At 41.4% G+C, this 15,532-nt stretch overlaps 1 protein-coding gene across 2 annotated transcripts; it reads left to right on the forward strand.

The window, feature by feature from the left end:
- Positions 1 to 319: 319 nt before the first annotated feature.
- On the forward strand, positions 320 to 14,433 carry LOC139452204 (uncharacterized). Of its 2 annotated transcripts, XM_071233585.1 has the most exons (12): positions 320 to 426; positions 1,918 to 1,983; positions 3,372 to 3,446; positions 4,743 to 4,865; positions 5,078 to 5,215; positions 6,457 to 6,528; positions 7,158 to 7,271; positions 8,264 to 8,401; positions 11,402 to 11,539; positions 12,381 to 12,492; positions 12,805 to 12,895; positions 14,338 to 14,433. In XM_071233585.1, the coding sequence occupies exons 1-11, from the start codon at positions 393 to 395 to the stop codon at positions 12,893 to 12,895; spliced, it is 1,101 nt and encodes a 366-aa protein (XP_071089686.1). In that variant the 5' UTR covers positions 320 to 392; the 3' UTR covers positions 14,338 to 14,433. The 2 variants fall into 2 exon arrangements, with proteins under 2 accessions (XP_071089686.1, XP_071089687.1); XM_071233586.1 differs by lacking the exon at positions 1,918 to 1,983.
- Positions 14,434 to 15,532: the final 1,099 nt, after the last annotated feature.

The raw sequence follows: 15,532 nt of genomic DNA on the forward strand, positions 1-15,532 counted from the left end.
GTAAAGCACGAGAAAGTTGCCTTCTGATTGGTCATTCCATTGGTCGGTCAAAGTTCGCGCAAGGTCGGTCTGACATGACCGGTAATGAGGTGTCCTCAGATCTAAGTTTAGCGGTAGCGAGAACTAAGATCTGATTTTAATGAGATTGAGAAAGACCCCACAATACAGTTGATCCAGTATTTGATTAGTTTAAAATAGTCTTCCACAATTTAACAAGTGCATGGACATAAAGGGCATTTTTTTGTAAATAATAAAAGTTTGACACAGCTGTATCTGTGTCGCAATCGTCTGAGATAAGATAAAGTGACTGAATTAGACACACTGTTATATCATAGGCGTGTTGAATTAGCTCTGGAAATTTAGGACACCTGTCGCTGAGTAAGACTCTAAATATGAAAGGATCGTTGTGTTTGTGTATTATTGCTGGTAAGTAAAACGATTAATTGATTCGTGATTATTTTTACACATTATTATTATATCACTGATATATAAAAAGCATAATCGCAATTGTCAATCATTTTAGTCAGACCCAATTTCCATTGTGTTTGTAACATAAATGGGACACTGTTGAAAGATAGGCAACCGATAATTCATACTGATATTTGATTTTGCTCAAACATGTTGTAAGTTGATGTAAAAAAAGTAAGAACTTGTTCTTCAACATCTTCTAAACCTTTTTGACCATGAACAAATAGCTATTTTTATCTAGGTATCTATTTTCGTACCTTGAAAAAAAGGGGGGCAGAAAAAGATTTATCTATTAATATTCGTCCAGAGAAACCCCTGCAGTCCTTATAAACAATTTTTTGTGTTGAATGTTATGCTAACTCACTGAAAACGAAACGATGCAATGCAATATATTGAATATGTTTATGCTTAAGTGAGTGAGTGAGTTTGGTTTTACGCCGCTTTTAGCAATATTCCAGCAATATCACGGCGGGGGACACCTTAAATGGGCTTCACACATTGTACCCATGTCGGGAATCGAACCCGGGTCTTGGGCGTGACGAGCGAACGCTTAAACCACTAGGCTACCCGACCGCCCCTTAAGTTTTAAAAGAAAATTCGAACATTTCATATAGTATAAAACGTCAATTCCAGAGAATAACCAGTCTCGGTTATCTGCCGACACAGATTCTATTTGGCGTTAAAGGCACCATAATAATGAATAGCATATGAATGATCACTGAAAATCAGTGATGACACCAGGTGTTCGCGAAAAGAGTAGGCATGTCTTGCTCTACCGGTAGCACCCGCCACTCCCACAATTTTCATAAAAAAAGTATGTTTTAACAAAATGCAAGTAAATGTTGCCATTAATGTGCATTACACGTGATTTAAAAGATGTTTAACGCATGTGCATTGTATGTGATTTAAAGAGGGTTGCATACATGTGCATTATATATGATTTAAAGGGTCCACATGCATGTGCACAATAGGAATAACATTCTTTATCGTTTTTTGCATTGGATTTTCGTTGCCATAAGCTGAGTATAAATAAGAAAAATGAAATGCGGTTATCTTGGCTATCGAACACGTATACCCGGATGTTGTGTCTTCTCCTGTCACCTGCTGCTGTCTTCTCAAAAGGTCCTGCGAGGTTCCGGGTTGGACTAGGTCCCAAACGACCTATTCTGGTCGCAGGAGGCGAAAAGTTGGATCGCGCGGTCAGACTCGGTGACTTGGTTGATTGCATGTGATCATACCCCGACGACATGGATCCTTGCTCAGTATATCGATCACTGGACTAAATTATTCACATATCGCCGTCACTTAGATGGAACATTGCTGAGTGTGGCGTTTAACAAACAAAGAAGCAAAACAAAAACTTACCAAAAGGTCGCATTGCATACATATATTCACCATACGTTCACCAATCAGAGCGTTGTCTTCACCTCGGTTGTAAACATGTTTCAGTGACACTGGTGCAGGCAGCGTCCGGCTTCAGCTGGTGGCCCACCAACATACTACAATCTTTGAGAGGTAGTGTCAAATACTCACATGTCAAATCTTAAGAGATCAGAACAATTATTTGCAACTATTACTATAATATTATATATATCTTATATCATATTTGAGTTAAAAGGTAACTATGGATACACAATGCTATTTAGAAAGTGGTCAAATGTAACAAATGTAATATTTTGGATAACGCTTTCTAAGTAAAGTACAAATTCGGTTACTTTGTTGGGCTGAATCTCATCTCACAGAGTGGGGCACCCAATCGCCAGCACACAAAGTTAGCGATCCAACCCATTCAGCCACTGAGGCTTTCACAGAAATGGAAGTCCGATGTCGGTAGTATTGATCATGTACCTTGTGTATCTGGACAACCAGTTGGCGGACTTCAATCTCATTAGAATTTGTACTTTACATAGAAAGCGTTATCCCAAATATAACATTTGTTGTAAAAGGTAAGTAATTCGTTTTTGCGGCTCCGCTGGCCCAGAATTCAATAAATTTGGAACAATATAAAAAAGTATCTGTTCCTCCCGCCTAGTGTCGTATATCTGTATATTTCTACATACATATAAATGATGAAGGATGTTTCTTTTGTTATTCACATGGTATAAAACTATACGAATAATACCAGTGTTAGTACTACAAAAATTAAATGATTACGTTTAGGTTAACTATACGAATAATACCAGTGTTAGTACTACAAAAATGAAATGATTACGTTTAGGTTAACTATACGAATAATACCAGTGTTAGTACTACAAAAATGAAATGATTACGTTTAGGTTAACTATACGAATAATACCAGTGTTAGTACTACAAAAATGAAATGATTACGTTTAGGTTAACTATACGAATAATACCAGTGTTAGTACTACAAAAATGAAATGATTACGTTTAGGTTAACTATACGAATAATACCAGTGTTAGTACTACAAAAATGAAATGATTACGTTTAGGAAATATACTGAATATTTTACAATGAATATATTCCATACATTAGAGTAGGAATCTCAAACATAATATATCGCCATACGTCTTCAACAACAACAACAACAACATGTAAAGCAAATGCGGTTACAATGTAGGGTAAAGAAAGGTTAAATATCAATATAGATTATACACACGGTAAAGACCTGTAAATGGATGATAAGTAAGCACATTTTTAACACAATAATAACAGATAAGATGGCAAGATCACCATATTTGAAATTGTAACTTCGTTACTGCAGCTGGATATTTCACGATATATTGAGAGCCACAACACTATATTCTCGAGACTCAGGGTTCAGCCAGAGAGGAGTGTTCATACAATACCGATCTCGTTACCTATACAACCATCTGTAGTTGAGGTACTGCACATTTAAATACACCTGAAGGCCTTGTGTAATATTAGCTATATCGTTTTACAGAATTGGGTCGTCGGTTTCTTCTTGATAGCTCGTCCGACAATGGCCCCACTTCCCACGTCAGCAAGGAGTTCAACAGTGAGTTTTGTTTTCTTGATCTAACTGAGTGAGTGATTTAGGTGAAACGCCGCTTTGAACAGTATTTCAGCTATATCAAGGTGAGATAGTGTGAGAGGAAAGCCCGAATGATTTAGACGTCTACCAGTTATGTGAAGCACGCACACGAACACGGGAATGGTGGTGACAAACCAAGGCTCGTAATCGGGGCGATTCTGGGATTCGAACCACGACTCTTTACAGCGACATTCAGCGCATGATACCTCTGGGGCATCCGCGATTGCCATAGCCAACAGTGTCAGTTTTGTGTATGTTCAGTAGATTTCAAATGGTGACAAGACTCAGCCAAACTGAACTAAGGGACGTAACTCTGCACAGTGAAATGCCTTCAATGACTGGGTCACCTGCGCTCCCTCCATATGTCTGACAAAAGTCTGTATAGAGTCTCTGTACCATCGCATCAATGTTGGTACCAAGGCAACCGATATTTGTCAGTTCCAGACTGCAGGTACCCAACGAACATTGTAACAACACAGTTGGTACTGCAGCCAATGTGTGTATTTGTCTTTAAGGAATCCGCTCGTGTCTCAGAACACCCGACTTTCTTCACAGACATACCCGCGACGCTTTTAATTGTTGTGTATAATTTCCGCCATGGAACTACAGTGTTGCTGACAACGTCTGATACTTTAAACCACACAGAAAGCCAAGTTGAGCAGAATAATATTAATATTTTTAAATATATTAATTATAATAACATTTTGCAATCAACGCATTTGGGATACGGTAACATGCATCAAGTCGACGAGCCTGGCTACCCGACCCCGTTAATTGCCTCTTGCAACTAGCATGAGTTTCTGAAGATCAATTCTAATCCTGAGCTTTACCCTGAGTAAATAAAAATCGTATGCAAAAGTGCAAATTCCTTTCACGCGCACCAGTGTAGTGTTTACGTCATTCGAATTTTATTGTGACGTGAGGTCCGATTCACGTCACACTAGAAACAACGGCACAGCTGAAAATTGTTGACTTCATTAGACAATTGTGGTTTTCTAAAACGACGGGCGTGATCTGTGCAAATTTCTCTAGGGGAGCTCAAAAGGATTATGAAAGTGTTTAACAAAGACATTATAACAGTACTTGCATGTGTGGCACATTGATTTTACAAAACTCGTGTAAGAAATCATGTATTTCCCTCGCTCTCGCTCGGGAAATACAAGAATTCTGACACACGTTGGGTAAAAATCAGTATGACAAACATGATTGTGTAACTCTATTTATCCGTGTCTTTATTTCGTTAAATACTATTTTTTCCAGTCACGGAATGTCGGGACCATAACGACACTGACTGCCACAAGTACGACTATCAAGTGTGTTACGACTACCAACCCTGGGCTCTTCAACGCTGTGCCGCTTACTGCGAGTTTTGTACCATTGACCGTCAGTATTCACACAGTAGTCTCGTGGTTTAAATGTTGATAGTCTATATTTGATGACTGTTTATGGACACCTAGCATCTAAAGATGTTTTTGCTTTATACAGAACATTTCTTCCCTACAGCTAATGTATAACTAGAGCTGAATTCTGTACTAGATAATGGAATATGGAATTGAAAAGGTACGAATCTCTATAAATTGTTCGGTAAAATGCAGCTAAATTCACAACGCCGGCTCCACCCTGCAATGACACCATCCCCAACTGTCACGAGTTCAACAAGGACACCTGCACCAACCCCAACTTCAGTGACTGGGCTCACAACCACTGCAGGAGCTACTGCAACTTCTGCCACGGTGAGAAGGGAGGGGCCGGATTTAGGGGTGGTAGAATGGATGATGAGAGGGGATAGAGAGTGTTGGAGGGGACGGGATGGATGGGGTGAGAGGATAAGGAGATCGGATGTAGGGTTGGGAGGATGGATTGGGTGAGGGGATGGAGGGGAGGAGAGGAGTGAGGGGACAGGGTGGAGGTGGTTAAAGGATGGGGCATGTAGAGGGGGTGTAGGGGTGGTGACGGAGGGGGTGTAGGTGAGTGGGTGGAGGGGGTTTAAGGATGGGGAGGCAGAGGGGGTGTAGGGGGGGGGGGTGACGGAGAGGGTGTAGGTGACTGGGTGGAGGGGTGACAGGATGGGGGAGGCACGTTGGAGGAGGTGATATGACGGAGGATGGAGGGTATGTGGGGGACTGGGTGGAGGGGGTTAAAGGGTTGAAGATTTTGGAGGAGGCGAGGGGATAGAGGAAGATTGAAGGGGTGGAGATGACGGAGGGTGGAGAAGATGTAGGTGACTGGGTGGAGGAGGCGAGGGGATGGAGGAAGATGGAAGGGGTGGAGATGAAAAGGAATGGGGAGACAGGGAGATGTGGACGCTGATTGGGGATCCACGTCGTCACTACACTACATGACCATATATCACGATCTTTCACTGTGATGACTTGATCAAATCATATATGAGATTACTGTTAGAAATATCTGCCTATACAGTTTTAAAAAATAATGATCTGGAAATGTTTTAACCATGGAAGATTTCTGAAGGAACCTCCCGGAATAACGGTGCTTCACTGCTACTGGTTATGTGTGGTTACAGGTGCACTACAACACATATAAAACGTCAACGCCGGAGCATAACCAGTCTCGATTATGTGCCGAGGCGAATTCCATTGGAAATAAATAGAATTCATAGTGGTGAACATTACATGAATGGATCACTGAAAATCAGTGATGACACCAGGTGTTCGCAAAAAAGGGTAATCATGTCCCACTCTACAGGTAGCACCCGCATGGCACACAATTTGTATGAAAAAGTAAGTTTTTGTCTGTCACCCAACGCCGCACAGCAATACTCCGGGTCTTCATGATCGCATCGAGGATCACTGCCCTACAATACGCCCGCCAGAACTACGCTTGATTTGTAACATGTGCATGTTGGTGAAAGGACACGAAGCATACCTCTAGATCACACTACCATGCACGTTGTATTGTTTATGTACCTGCAGTGTTGACAAAACCAGTATAACGCCTTCATATGTGCCTGCAGAAACACACCACCCTAACTACAGAACGACAACTCCGATGCCCACAACGACAGTGAAGACCACGACTGACGCCGGTAAGTTTGCAGTGACCATTGCTAGAAAGGCGTTTGCATATAACCCACCAGACCAAGCTGAGATATATCTGTTATACCTCAGAAATCCATGGCCAAATAGATTTTAGATCATTCGTTCACTGTGGACATATTGCTCCTTATAATCTTACACAATCTATCGATGCAGTTCAATTGTCAATTGAATCGACGGCAATACATCAATGACAAGCCAAATATGGAACCCGATACAGTTCTGCATTATTGATGGCATTCATAGCCGTAAAGAATAAAAACGTACTGATTAACAGATATTTTACCTTTCGCCTTTTCCCAAATGCACCTTTTTTATAATAAACATATAGGAATCTTTGAAAACTCATTCATAACTTAACATCAGAGCTGCTACCATTACATAAATAGTCCCCAGCATTTGGCTGAATTGTGAAAATTGTGCGTGTTCTGACCAATATGCAAGCATGGAAATCTACGTTGATGAAGGTAAATTGTGGCACAGCCATGGCAGTAGCATCGCTAGTCTTTAACTCCAAAAAATAGTCATCTCTACGTACTAGTGTATGATAAACAGTCAGACTTAGTGGACGAGTTTTAAACAGAGCGTGAAGTATTTACAGTGTTCCTTCCTGCTGCAGCGTGCCACGACACCATCGCCAACTGCGCCAACTACGGGAGAGGCGTGTGTACAGGGAGCTACAAGGACTGGGCCGGGGTCAGATGCAGGGCTTACTGCAGCTTCTGTGGAACAAGTAGGCAAACTGTTACCTTCTACATAGCCACCACCCCCAACACACACACACACACACGCCTGCAAAACAATATATACGACTTAAGAGATGTTTAAGGACCACCATCCTCTTTCATTTTACATACCGTTCGCCCCGATTATGTTTCTAGGTTTGTCAGCACCATACCCGTGCTTGTGGGTTTCACCGAAGTAGTAAACGTTTGAGACCTGCATCACTTCGGGCTTTCCTCCCACATTAAGCTGACACACCGCGATATAACTGGAATACTGTTAAAAGCGGCGTTAAAACCAACTCACTCACTTTCATTTTACTATACTCTGTCATGACAGATTAACTAAATGTTGAGTAATATAGAAGAATCTGGTGGTTCTTAACTTCTTTTGAGTGGCATATATTAAGGTATGACAGATTAACTATCGTAACATAAATGAATCGCGTGGTCTTACAATTCTGTTGAGTAGTATAATTGTCATCAGTACAAGTTATCGAGTTTTTTATCCGAGCATCCTTATATGTTAAATGAATCATCATTGCGATTGTGTTTTGCGACTGGTTACTATATAATTCTTGAAAACCTAAGTTTCCCTCAGGTTTTAAAATAAAGAATAAAACATTCTTAATGTCCTGACAAATGTGTTGTGAAGCAAAAACATATTACAATAATACATGTAATGATATTAATTATTATCATTATCTACAGATTTTTTTTAAATGTAGCAAAGAGGGTTTGGGTAATTCTGACACAGTCAGGCTGGTTAGGCTCATCATCAGCTCAGGGCCTTGCCCATCTACACGCAGCCCAGACAGCGAATGGGACTTCTCCCAGGAAGCGCTGCCTAGTCAAACCCACCCATAACTTTTCGGAGCATGTGAAGACTCCCCAACACTGCAGCCTTCTGCATTATCCAGCTTGTCTAAATCATATTTAGAATATTTATCTTATGTGGTTTGACCATCTTTGACATTTTGATTGTCCTCTCTGTTTATGCTAGGCCCACCACCGACCACAGCCCCTCCATGTGTGGATCTCGTAAAGAACTGCAACCAGTTTCAAAAGGACACCTGTATTAACTCCTTTTATAAGTCGTGGGCGGAGAAAAACTGCAGAGCCTACTGCGAGTTCTGCAACGGTAAGCTTGCTACATGTTTCGAAAGTTTATAACATAGTGCTTGAAATTATAGGAGTAACGCATTGCAGTCACTGTGGGGAGGTAAGAAAGTCCCCCAAGAGCAGGCCCCAATATGCCTACAGTTTAAAACAACATGATATGGTCTAATGGTCAGGATACAGCATAAAACGTTTAACCTAAATTACGCATGATAAATGAACCTGTCCATTGACCAAAGTGTAGAATCCTGGGGAATAAATAACAACAAGTATTTGTCATAAAGTGACGAAATGTCCCCCCACCGATATGTGTTTTTTTCCAAATATTTTATTCCTTTTGAATAATATTATTTTCTGTGTTACATACCTCTATGGAACTATTTGTCGTAAATTTTGGATATATCGAGGCACCACCCGTTTTCCAACTCCAAAAGCCAATATCATCAAACATGAAGGAATCCAGAAATTAGTTCTCGAGATATCGCAGCAACACTGTTTTCCATCTCGAATAAAAGATTTCCCCGCTGTTACCTTGAAAATAAAGTTAAGGTCACCAAAATCGACTGGTGTCTGCGGAGTCTGTATATACACCATAGTTCCAAATATGAAGACAATCCAGTGTTTAGTTCTTGAGATATCGCGGCAACAAACAGGTGGGACGTACGGACGGTCGTGAATACTATGTCCCCCGCTCCGCGCTTTTGCGCGGCGGGGGACAATAAAGAACATCGCATAGTCATTTGTTATGTGGTTTTGTTCATCTATCATTTAGGTTTTGCTACAAAGTCAGTCAAATCATATCACAGAAATGCACAACTTATGAATGGCAATATGAAATATTTAAATTCGCGGTATGAATTTCTTATTACTCTGTCATGGAAACAGTCTAATTCACAGACCTGAAAGTTACCAGAGTCAAAGTCCACAAACTGTTTTGCCAATTTAATCGAATGTCCAGCAGCGTCTAGGAATTGAAGTGGAGTCTTTCTTCCAGGCTGGGTGTGCTCTGTTAGTCTCATAAGCCTGGAGTCAAGTTCACGATATACACACTTGGGAAGGGCACCGTGATCCAGTTGGACACGTTTGATCTTGTTCGCAGCTTCAATGTTCTTGATGTTGGCTACAAAGAGGTTTATTGTGTCATCCTTCCAAGTGATTGTTGGATCTGGGTCCCATGTTGCCATACTGTGTCAAGATTCGTGCTGGAAAGCGTGCATCGGAGTCCACCCCGGTAGTGATGTAGTCGTTGAAGTTGGCTATCTTCTCCCGACCTCAGGACCTTCTTCCGTAGCTGCAAAGCATGGTGTCTTGAACTTGGTCAAGTGGAAGGAATGGCTGCTGCTCTTCTCATGTTGGCTCTGATTTGTGGCATCTCCTTGCAGTCAATCGCTAGTCCTTTGTGGGCTACATTCTTAGGTGAAATTGAAAAAAACCCATCCTCGCACCTCAGCATCTGGGTAAACTTCTTCAACTGCCCTGACAGCCGATACCTGAAAGTCTGTCTGAATCCCATCAGGCGAAAGTTCATCTCCAACCCTAACCCTTACCACATCATTCAACGTGAACAATCCTCAACAGTAAAAACAAGATAATATATATATGCTCCAGCATCTTCTCACGATTGTGTTCATGTTCAGTACAAACATATATAATGGTATTGATGTATCTACTCAGGATGAGGTTCCCATCTGTCTTTTAGAATGTATAAATGTATTTGGATATATGTCTTCCACTTCAAGTGATTACATGATACTTATCAGGGAGGTTCCATTATTCTGGGGTATAATTCTTTCCCTCATGTAATTGGTGATACTTACAGCTGTCAGGAATGTTCCATTATTCTAAGAGGGGAGAAAATTATACCCCATTGTGCCTACACTTCAGGTGCTTTCTGTAGGCACATTGGGATTGTAGGCACAATGGGATGCAATCCCACAGAGTACTTTCTCGCGTATATCAGTTAACAAGATCAACAATAGCATTAGCAGATTATTTTGGGTGGCTGCAAGAGTTAGCTTACTTTAAGTTCTCAAGGACAAATACATCGCATGTACTGAAAGGGTAAGTAAATTTGAAAGTTTGAAAGGGTCAGCGTGTAGCATGTCCTGGAAAGGATAAGAGTAAGACATGCTCTGAAAGGCATGCGAAGTTTAGATTCTGAAGTGTTAGGGTAGCTTCAAGGACTCGGCGATGCAACGCATTGCCTGGCTTGCATAGTCAAGTAACAAAAGATAAGGTCAACTTGGAATCAATATTTTTGTATTTGGAACACAGAGATTCTTTTCAGCATACGATATTGGTTTTCAAGCCGTGTTAATGCATCAAGGTTTTCGTTTACAGTAGGGTATCTTGTGTGATATTTCCATTTGAGTCCAGGTGATATATTCCCTTGTTCAATTTCAGTCTTAGTCAGTTGGTGAGTATGTAGAGGTTTTATAGCCAAAGTAGATAATCCAGCCAATCAGGATATATTTATGGTTAACTAGGTACTTCGTAATGTGGTGTATGAGTACCGTGACGTTAATGAAGAGGATCAAACCCCAAACAAACCTAACCTAAACATCAAGTAGTTAAAAAATGTTTGTTTCTTAGCTTGTTGTTTAACGCCGCACCCAGCAATATTACAGCTATACGACGGCGGTCTGGACCAGACAATCAAGTGATTGACATCATGAGCATCGATCAACGCAATAAGGATACGATGACATTCACCAACCGATCCAGTTAGTCGCCTCTTACGACAAGCATGGGTTGCTGAAGACCTATTCTACCCCCGATCTTCATGGAAACGTGTCGCTGTTAAATTGGTAACATGTTTACACGTATGTCCATTTTCAGCGGGCGTGACATTCCATTAATATTTCAGCCAATCACGTGCCAGACAATGCCCAACAGGTGGTGAACCATGTACAGCCTTGTTACTATTTTGATATGTACCATTTATGACGAAACATGATTGGTCACAGAGATGAGGTTAATAAAAATCACTTGGGTGTTTCACGTTGTTTTTTTTTACATCTAGTGACCCAAACAACAACACCAGCGTCAACAACAACTCAAACCACCATGCCAACCACAACTACTACACCGACCACGACAAAGCGGGTGACCTTGTCCCCTTATGAAGGTCACGGGGCTACCGGCACGTTCGGGGAATTCTGTAAATATTATTCATATTAATCGCCAACATAGTCGGGAAATAAACGCTTAAAATTATTTTTTTACAAATATGATTATCTCTGTGCGTTTTTAATGTTTAAACAGAATATTTTTTGTAATTGTTGTCCGATAAGGTTTACACGTGTCACATGTACATGTATCCGTACAATACAACACTGCTTTGATATCTAGTGAACGTGTACAGTGACACTCTCTTATACAATGTTGTATCGTATCCCCTGTTTGCGAGTACCTGGAGACTCTGTTATACAATGCAGTACTGTATCCCCAGTTTACGTGTACCATGACACTCTGTTACACAATGCTGTACTGTATCCCCAGTTTGCAGGTACCATGACACTCTGTTACACAATGTAGTACTGTATCCCCAGTTTTCGTGTACCATGACACTCTGTTACACAATGTTGTACTGTATCTCCAGTTTGCGGGTACCATGATACTCTGTTACACAATGTTGTACTGTATCCCCAGTTTGCGAGTACCTGGAGACTCTGTTATACAATGCAGTACTGTATCCCCAGTTTACGTGTACCATGACACTCTGTTACACAATGTTGTACTGTATCCCCAGTTTGCGTGTACCATGACACTCTGTTACACAATGTTGTACTGTATCTCCAGTTTGCGGGTACCATGATACTCTGTTACACAATGTTGTACTGTATCCCCAGTTTGCGAGTACCTGGAGACTCTGTTATACAATGCAGTACTGTATCCCCAGTTTGCGTGTACCATGACACTCTGTTACACAATGTAGTACTGTATCCCCAGTTTGCGGGGCCCATGACACTCTGTTACACAATGTTGTACTGTATCCCCAGTCTGCGTGTACCACGGTACCCAGTACAAGCAGGATGAGACCTGGAAGGATGGCTGCCAGCTGGAGTGTACCTGTGAAGATGCGGAGTTCAATGACGTCAGCTGTGCTGACATGTAAGCGCCTCTAAGTCGACTATCTGAACTTTCATTCTGAATGTTACACAAGGAATTTATGGCTGAGGATTTAGAATCAAACTGTTTAACCCATGATTAAATTTAGAGAGATTCCCTTTTCTTTAATTCAGTCAACACGCGACTATAGTTTCCTAGTTTGTACACTAGTTTGTGTCGATCTTACAAAGCAGAGCAAATACTGACAAAATCATACATTCAGCAATAGGTATTGACACGGACAAAGGAGGTCAACTATAACCATAGGATGCCCTCTGTCCAACACAATCTATTCTATATACGTCTATTTTGTAGATGTCCTCATTGGAATCTGCCGAACTCCTGTCAGCAAATAACAGTTCCAGGCAAATGTTGTCCAACTATACACTGTAACATGCAGTCCTAGGTAAGTATTGTCCAACTGTACACTGCAACATGCAGTCCTAGGTATGTGTTGTCCAACTGTACACTACAACATGCAGTCCTAGGTAAGTGTTGTCCAACTGTACACTACAACATGCAGTCCTAGGTAAGTGTTGTCCAACTGTACACTGCAACATGCAGTCCTAGGTAAGTGTTGTCCAACTGTACACTACATGATGCAGTCCTAGGTAAGTGTTGTCCAACTGTACACTGCAACATGCAGTCCTAGGTAAGTGTTGTCCAACTGTACACTGCAACATGCAGTCCTAGGTAAGTGTTGTCCAACTGTACACTGCAACATGCAGTCCTAGGTAAGTGTTGTCCAACTGTACACTGCAACATGCAGTCCTAGGTAAGTGTTGTCCAACTGTACACTACAACATGCAGTCCTAGGTAAGTGTTGTCCAACTGTACACTGCAACATGCAGTCCTAGGTAAGTGTTGTCTAACTGTACACTGCAACATGCAGTCCTAGGTAAGTGTTGTCTAACTGTACACTACAACATGCAGTCCTAGGTAAGTGTTGTCCAACTGTACACTGCAACATGCAGTCCTAGGTAAGTGTTGTCCAACTGTACACTGCAACATGCAGTCCTAGGTAAGTGTTGTCTAACTGTACACTACAACATGCAGTCCTAGGTAAGTGGTATCCAACTATATACTGTACACAGAGAAGCGTCTTTGCTGTCACATTTGAAACGAGTATAATGAGCGAGTGAGTTGTGTTAGGTATTTCAGTCTTTAGTTTGGCGTGGTGGCTCATTGTGAGGGGAACGCTCGAAGTGCGACTCTTAATCGTCTGCTGCTTCCGTAAAATCCGCGAGCACGGGTATGGTGCTGACAAACCAACGATCATTATCAGGCCTTATGTTGGATTTGAACTCATGCTCATGGGAAGCCTGCAAGCCTCCAGGACGCAACGTTGCACATCGAATTGCGGCGACTTGGCCTGCCCAGTAAACTCATGCCATGGGGTGGCCGAGTCGTCAAAGGCGCCGCGATTCGCTGTGCAGAGTTGCGTCCCTTGGACACGCCAGAAACCTATGATTGTGGGTTCGAATCCCGGTTCGCCCCAATTATGTTTCTAGGTTTGTCAGCACCATACCCGTGCTCGTTGGTTTCACCGAAGTGGTAAACGTCTGAGACCTGCATCACTTCGGGCTTTATTGCCACATTAAGCTGACATGCCGCGATATAACTGGAATACTGTTAAAAGCGGCGTTAAACCAAACTCACTCACACACACACACACACACACACACACACACACACACACACACACACACACACACACACACACACACACACACACACACACACACACACACACACACACACACAATCATGCCATGAGATTTCAAACTGTGCATTCTGGACTTGCCTTCCCTGTCTTGTATATGACTGCACATGTGCATCTCTTTTCAGGATGGATGTCAAGATGAATGGACACACAAATACACAGATTTACCTTCTGTATTCATATATGAAATAAATACCCTTCAGGGCATTTTTTTGTGTTAACATGATGTGCTGAATTAATACTAGGAGGTGAATCACTTTTACAAGAGACACGTGTATGAGTTAGTCATTCCATTCGTGGCCAACTCGTGTTATTCTGGGACAAGCCGAATAGCGACTCGTGCCCCTCTCGTGGTCATTTTTGCAACCGGGTAACCAGACAATCCAGTAATTGACATAATGATCTTCGACCCACGCAAATGGGATCCGATGACATGCATCAACCAAGTCAGCGAGCCTGACCACCCGGTCCCGTTAGCCGCCTCTTACGACAAGCATAGTCGCCTTTTACGACAAACATGGGTTACTGAAGACCTATTCTACCACGGATCTTCACTGGTCTCCAGTTAATGTGAACATGACTGTTACAATGTGTAACAATTTGTATTTAAAGGCGATAGCAAACGGACACTATTTGAACAGTTCACAACTGTCGCGGTTGTGTCTCACGTGCACGGAACTACTTCCAATGAAGTATGCAGTGAAAATGCTACGAGTGATGATGCATTTGATCTCAATTTGCTATTTTAAAAGTTCCTTATTCAGAAGTATAAGGTTTCCTAAAATACAACGATATTTCCAACATTTTCTGAATGTTCTGATTGATAGATGTGAAGTAGAAAAAAATGTAAAATGATCTATTTGAAAAGACAACTGTCCAGTTCATACTTAAATGATGCCATATTATTGGCAAATTGCAAATATATTGCAAATTAAATTTCTTACCCCAGTCTTCATTGAACCAATATATTTTTACACAAAATTACCCAGCCACAGATTACTTTTCACAAACTCTTGCAGAAATGAGTGATGGATAAATAAATATAATCAAATTGAACAACGGTTCTTTCAGCATGCAATTGCATAAAAAACACAACTCTTTTGCCCCTCAGTTTAGTAAGGGTGATCGGGTATACTTAAAAAAGAGTCTGTTGAGTCTAGTCTTCCTGCTTCCTGAAGTACATCAACTGTGTGCCCAACTTATTTCTATTCAACGCTTCTTATATAATGCACCCATTCTTTACTAAAAAAACTGCACCCGTGCTTTCTATGGTTCTCCAATCCGCTTGTAAACATAAATGCACCTTTATCAATATAATAC

This window comes from Haliotis cracherodii, unplaced genomic scaffold (assembly GCF_022045235.1).
Source record: "Haliotis cracherodii isolate W230 unplaced genomic scaffold, xgHalCrac1.p SCAF_9, whole genome shotgun sequence".
In the NCBI taxonomy this organism is placed as follows: Eukaryota; Metazoa; Mollusca; class Gastropoda; order Lepetellida; family Haliotidae; genus Haliotis; species Haliotis cracherodii.